A 7,243-nucleotide genomic window follows, 5' to 3' on the forward strand; every position below is an offset into this window, starting at 1 on the left:
TATTTATGCATGAAAAATATCAAGTTATACAAGCATAAAATCGGCCAAGAAAAAAATCCTAATAACTTTGTAACAACCTTGTAACAACCTTCCTATTTTTTTTTAAGTGTTCTCGGTTTTAGCATGCAATTTCAGTTTTAATGTTTATGTTTCGATTTCTAACATTAAAACATGTAATTTATATTAGAGATCAGATCAAACAATTAGGTTTTATCAATCCTATCATGTGATTAACAAAATCATATTTTAAACATAAACATGCGATTTAATTTTCTATGTCTAGCATGCGATTTTGATTTTAATGTTTAGCATATGATTTGCAAACCTAAAACATGCAATTTATATTAACAAACAGATCATACAATCAAGTTTTAATAATCCTGGCATGTGATTAGGTGGTCAAACAAATCAAATTTCAATTAAGCATGCGATTTGCAATTTTATGCCTAGCATGCGATTTCTAATTTTAAAAACATGCAATCAGATTTTCTTAAACAAGCAATCAGATTTTAAAGCTTTAAACAGCATGTGAAAACAAGTTTTAGAAATTTTTCATCAAGGGGGGTTTAATTTTAAAGCTATGTGAATTTTAGGTTTAAGCAAATTAGGTTTTAGATGTTTAGGAATCGGGATTTCAAGCATACCAAGTATGCTCTGAAACTATAGTTTTAGTTATATGATTCAAGTTTTATTAGAATCATATTAGATAGTATAGGTTTATACAATTTTCGGTTTTAAGCATGACATTCGATTTTCATGTCATGCGATTTTAGGTTTAGATTAGTTCTTAGGTTTAAAATTTATGACCATGTTTTACTAAGTTTTAAACATATACTATATGATTTATAATGATATCAATCAAATTATGTATTCATAGTTGGTTAGATTTTGATTTCTATGATCACATATTAAGGTATATGCGATCGGTTCTCTCTTGTATGGTTCGAGTTTAATTACATTAAACTCGACCTCTAAGTAGTTTTAAAGTTTGAGATAGTTTACTTATGAACTCCTTTTGATCTGAATGGAAAAGAGAGTTTGATCGCACGGGCAGAAACTCCTCTCGGCTTGAACTCCTTGTTGATATTAGATTTTAATTCCCTCGGCTAATGAAACAACACGAGGAGCACTAGATAACATGAACGCCAACAAGATAACATGAATCAACTAAGGTATGATAAACTTATCTTGCACAGAAGTTGAGTTTGGCTAGAAAATCCTTGTTGGAATCGGATTTGGTTTCCAAATCAAATCGGTGCGCACTGTATCTGTGCGTGAGGACGCTTCGGTGGTCAGATCGACTAGCGGTTTGTACTGACGGATTCGTCTCGGCGAGGGCTTCGATTTGATATCTTGATCGTTTTATGGGTCCTTACGGTTTGAGAGAACGACCTCTTTGAAGTTCTGAGGCAGATTCCTTTGCGTTTAGGGTTTGATGATTTTTCGGCTGAGTTGAAGAATATTTCGTGGGGGCTTAGGACTAGAAGATATCGTGCTGATAACGTGTTATGAAAATAAGAGGAAAGTCTGTATCTTTATTAGACAATAAGGAGTCATTTATATAGGGAATTACATAAGTATGAAACTCTAATACAATATGGGCTAGGAAATACAAAGACATATTCTTGGCCTTCGAATATGGGCTTCCACCATACCTTGGTTTATAACATGTATTTTATAGAATCGAATAAGAAGAGTTTAATGTTAGCTAAAAGAATAAAACTTCAAATGTAATATATGTTGGTAAAATTGAAATTTTCCTAATTATTTTTATTGAATTTATTTTTATCTATTAATATTTTTCATTAATTTTTTCACGTGATTATGTATTAAAATATAATATTTTTTTGTTGTCTTTTCAACCACTCTACTCATTTTTATAATAAACACCAGTTGTTTATTTTATTAATAACTGATTAGATTTTCATCAGCTATTAGAAATTATAGATTACTTTTTCATTAATTGATCCAAAATATTAAAAAATACCATTATTTTTGTTTCAAATCTTGACACTCGAATTTTTTGTTTTTATTATTTGTTTTTTCAAAATGTGATAATTTTCCGACAAAGATTTTAAGATGATATTTTTGATTTAATAGTACAAATATTTTATATTGAAGAACAATGTAGTCTCATTATTGAAATATAGTAGGTAATATGAATTATCAATTTTAAACTGAAAATGAGTTTTTCTTGTCATGAATTTATCATAGTTGTAACCATCAATTTATACTATTTTCTCTCTATGCAATTTAGAAACTATTACTATTTTTGAAAGCGTGGTTATTTTTAGAATGTGAGTTTAGATTAAAAGTTTAGGGTTTATATGTGATGTGAGGTTTGGAGTATGAAATTTGGATTTAAGGTAAGATTTAAGATTAATGTTTTAAAATATCATATTTGGATGGAGTTTATGTTTAATATTTGGTGTTTAATTTTGAAAAATATTAGTTTGGGTGTTTAAATATGATTTGGGATATATGGTTTAGGTTTAGGGTTAAGGGTTTGTAATATAGTATTTAGGGTTTAAATTTGAGTTTATAATAAAATTTGATAAATAATTTTTTATTTTAGGTTCAAGATTTGATGTTTAGAGTATGAAAAATTATAATTTTAAAGTTTGTGTGTTTTAGGATTTAGAACTTCAAATATCCACGAAACAATCATTGCACTTTTGTGGCTATTTTATAAAAAGTCACGAAACAATTTTTGACTAGTTCGCAGCAAAAAGATATTTTGTGAATTTGCCACGATTTTAGTCCTATCGTATTTCACCACCAAATGTTCAATATTGGGGGACATCACCAAACGCTCAACCATGGGATGTACCTCCAAATGGTCCAAGTTGGAACACACCTCCAAATGCTCAACAATGGAGTACGCCACCATATCCTCAACAATGGAACATTCCACAAAATTTTCATCATGGTCAGCAACCATCAAATGTTCAGCAAACCAGCTCTTCTGGAACAACACCAACAAATGTTCACTACGGATTTACAGTTGGAAATCAAGGTGGAAGTCCACTGAATACTCAACGAAATTATTCGGAAGGTGCAAGTATAGATTCTTCACCAAAGGTCCACCAATCACCATCAACTAGTATCGGTTTCACTAATTATTTTGAACCAGGAAACACATCACAAAGACCGAGACGTGGAGGCCTATTCAATATTTGGAGAACTACAGAAGAACCTAATGAAGAGAATCAAAGTGGTTCAGGAGATGAAGAGTAGCAATCTGATTGTCATGTTTATATATTATGATATAATGTTATTATTTTTATTGTGTGTTATAGGTTTTCATGTGTCTTAAAATACTTTTATATTACTTTCGTGTGTTAATGGATTGTCATATTCTAATGTTCTAAAATATTTATATATTATTTTGGTGTGTTAATGCATTATTACTATTTTTATATATCTAATAAAATTTAATTTTATGTTTATTAATTTGCAGACATTTTGAATCTGTTAGTTGCGTTCACAAAACATCCAGACACTATCTTACGAAGAGAGAATTGAGTTGTGGAATTTAGAAAATGAGCAATTTGAGGAGTTAATAATTCAACCAACTTTGAGTTATTATGATCGATATTTTCATAGAGCACCTGCTCGGACAGACGGAGGTTTAGGGTGGAGAAATATGTGGTCTCGACTTCAAGAAGATGATGCTGCTTGTCTTCAACTCCTACGAATGTCACTACCATGTTTCCGAACACTATGTAACATGCTACAAACGAATTATGGTCTGAAACCAACTTCAAATGTAAGCATTGAAGAAAGTGTGGCTATATTTTTGCGTATATGCGGGCACAATGAAGTTCAAAGAGATGTTGGGTTGAGATTTGGACGAAATCAAGAGACTGTGAAAAGAAAATTTAAAGAAGTTCTTAAAGCGACAGAATTACTTGCATGCGATTATATCAGAACTCCAACACGACAAGAACTATACCGAATTCCTGAAAGACTTCAAGTACATCCAAAATATTATCCATTTTTTAGTGGATTTGTTGGAGCTATGGATGGGACTCATGTTTGCGTAAAAGTACCACCAGAATTACAAGGAATGTACTGGAATCGACACGATAATGCATCGTTGATTATTATGGCACTTTGTGATCTGAATATGCTATTCACATATATATGGAATGGGGCACCGGGATCTTGTCATGATACAGCCGTTCTCACAATGGCACAAGAAAGCGATCCTGAATTTCCTTTGCCTCCAATGGAAAAGTATTATGTCGTTGACTCGGGTTATCCAAATAGGCAAGGATTTTTGGCTCCATATAAGTCATCACGAAACAACGTTGTCAGATATCATATGTCACAGTTCAACTATGGTCCTGCTCCACGGAATAAAGAAGAATTATTTAATCGATATCATGCGTCTCTACGTTCAGTTATCGAGAGAACTTTTGGAGTTTGGAAGAAAAAATGGAGGATTCTTTGTGATTTTCCAAGATATAGTATCAACATACAGCAGAGAGTGGTCATGGCTACAATGGGATTGCAAAATTTTATAAAAATTTCAAACTTTTCAGATACAGATTTTGCTGAAGTTATGGCAGAAACATGAGGATTCAATACACAAGCAGAGACTGATTTTCATACCGATTTAGATGATGTGGAAACAATTGAAGTGACAGATGGAGGACATATGGCGCAAATAAGAGATAATATTGCAAATATGCTATGGGAAAATCAATAAAATAAACTTATTTTCTTATTGTAATTTATTTGTACTTTATAAAAAATGTAAAATACTTTATTGTCAAATAGAATTTTATTTTATATATTCAGTACTATTTAGTTTATAAACACCATTCAAGCATTTTGATATAAACTTTTACGTTTTCTATTTTAAATAACAAATTTAATTAATTTTATTAAGTTTCTCTTATACAAACCGCAGTTAAACACCATTCAAACATTTGTCCCGCACTTTTTATTATTTTGGTCACCATTCACATATTTCTTAAACCGCTTTTATTAGATGAACCGCATTTGTCCCGCAGTATGCGTTTTTCTAACACAAACCGCTCTTAAACCGCACCGCACTAATCAATCCGCTTGTCCCGCACCGCCCAACCCGCTGTTACCATTCGGAGCCTTTGTCACAAAATATGTGTGGTAAAATAATGACCATTTATAGCCATGTTTTGCTTTATGACAACATCGTGATTTATTTAGTTACGAATAATCGTGTTTTACATTTTTTGACTTTGTAGTGACTATTTAAAAAGAACCACGATTTTTGTGATTATTTCGTAGCTATAGCCAAGATTTCTAATAGTGGAAATACCATCTGATAGTAATTTTCAAAAAAAAAAAAAAAACACATTTGATAATAATATGTAAATAATTTAAATCTAGTTATTTTTTGGATCAAATATCAAATATGTTGATCACTTTGAATAGTTCATGTATACAAAAGAATGCTATAAGAATGAGGGAAAAAAAAACTTTTTATCAAGTTCAGAATGGAGAGACCTCAAACCATCCTGAAGCATCCCTGCCAATATGTCTGAAAATCTGTATTTAAGTGATACAGTTTGATTTTGAATTGCTTTGTCTATCGTCCTCATGAGCTGATCTTGAGTGCTCCAATCCTTGTCATTTGTCGACCAATTGGCTCCGGCTAGAGGTGGTAGATGGTTGTCTCAAAAATCATCTGTACCAAGATTGAGTTGACCTGAGTGAGTCGCATATGTTGAAGCGCATTTAGAGTGTCAGTCCAGTCCGGATTAACAGTCACACCCAGTAATTTGAAGTAACTCCCAGCCATACCGTGAACATGCAAAAAGATTTGATCCCTTGTCTCATCCTTTTTCCCACACATTATACAGTGTTGTTGACAAACCCCCAACATCTCATTATTTCCCATGTAGATAACTTGTTCTTATCAGAAAGCCAAGAGATAAAGGAAAACCGAGGTACTCCCTGACTAAACAAGATAACATTTCTCCAGCTTACATCCTCCTTTCTCTTTTGAATTTGATCCCATGTTCTTGAGGCCAATAACTCATTTCAATAATCATCCCCTGAATATAACGCTTGTACCTCATTGTCACCTAGATATGGCTTAGGATAAGGCAAACTATGGATATGATCAATACGTTCATGAAACCTGTGATGATAGTGGCTACTAATACGCTATTCCTCATCATTCGCAGCCTCGCAAACTTTTGTGTTTCTCTACACTCCAAGATAGCGAGTGCCAATCGAACCAGAGACATCAATTAATTTCCCCAAACCTGACAAATTATATGTCCAGAAGAAAGTTGTTTCTCCATTCTTGAAGTCGTCATACTGAATAAATTGGAATGCTAACCTTCTTAGCTTCAAAGCTGTCTCCATATCCAAGACCCTTTGTTATCCTATTTTACATCCCAAAAAGATTCATTCTGCGATAAATAATGTTGGATCAAATTAACCCAAAGTGAACCCTTAAGTGAAAGAATATGCCATATTAAATGTATTGCAAATACTTAGAATTTTTAGCTTTCAAAGGCGTAAACCACCTTCTGGTTTTGGCAGACATACATCTTTCCATGCAATTTTGACTTTACGTATTTGGTTAGGGAAATCAGACTATAGAAATGCGCTTCAAAGACTTTATGTTTCCTTAAGCCAGCTAACAGGAAATATGAAAGAAAAACTCCAGAAGTCCACTGTGCTAGAAATGACTGACTTTATCAATTGGAATCTCCGGCAACGCATAAGGACTTTTGTGATCAGCAGAACATTCTCTTGCAGATCTTATCAATTAGAGGCACATAATCCATTTTGGTAAGAGACTTAGTTGTACGAGGGAGACCTAAGTAACTTTTAGGCAAGGTACTCGAACTAACCCCTAGTCCAGCAGCAGCATCAGTCAATGGGGTGATACCTCTACCAGCCGGAACAGAGTGGACTTTGAAGCATTGATATCTAAGCCATATATCAAAGAAAAATAGTCCATTGCCTTCATCACACCATGTAGGGACCTAGGGGAACCGTCAAATATCAACACAAGAATGTCGTCCACATAACTGACATGAGTGAGCTCTACTACTTTACAAAGCGGATGATAAAAAATTCACCAGGCTGAGCTGCTTGATTAATAAGCTTGGACAGAACATTGTTGAGAATTACGTATAGATGAGGCGAGAGGGAGCATCCCTTTTTAATCCTTTAGCACTTGTGAAGAAATCCTTTAAACTACTGCCTGTAACGCCCTAATCGCCCACGGCTAATG

The 7,243-nt window shown here is 33.2% G+C and overlaps 1 protein-coding gene across 1 annotated transcript in view; it reads left to right on the forward strand.

The window, feature by feature from the left end:
- Window positions 1-4,693, forward strand: part of LOC106308734 — a 9,319-nt gene extending 4,626 nt beyond the window's left edge. The window contains exon 2 of the mRNA XM_013745861.1: window positions 3,479-4,693. Within this exon, the coding sequence (XP_013601315.1) occupies window positions 3,479-4,582 (1,104 nt within the window). The 3' untranslated portion in view covers window positions 4,583-4,693. The remainder of the gene's footprint in view (window positions 1-3,478) is intronic.
- Window positions 4,694-7,243: the final 2,550 nt, after the last annotated feature.

Source organism: Brassica oleracea, chromosome C8 (genome assembly GCF_000695525.1).
Source record: "Brassica oleracea var. oleracea cultivar TO1000 chromosome C8, BOL, whole genome shotgun sequence".
Taxonomy (NCBI): Eukaryota; Viridiplantae; Streptophyta; class Magnoliopsida; order Brassicales; family Brassicaceae; genus Brassica; species Brassica oleracea.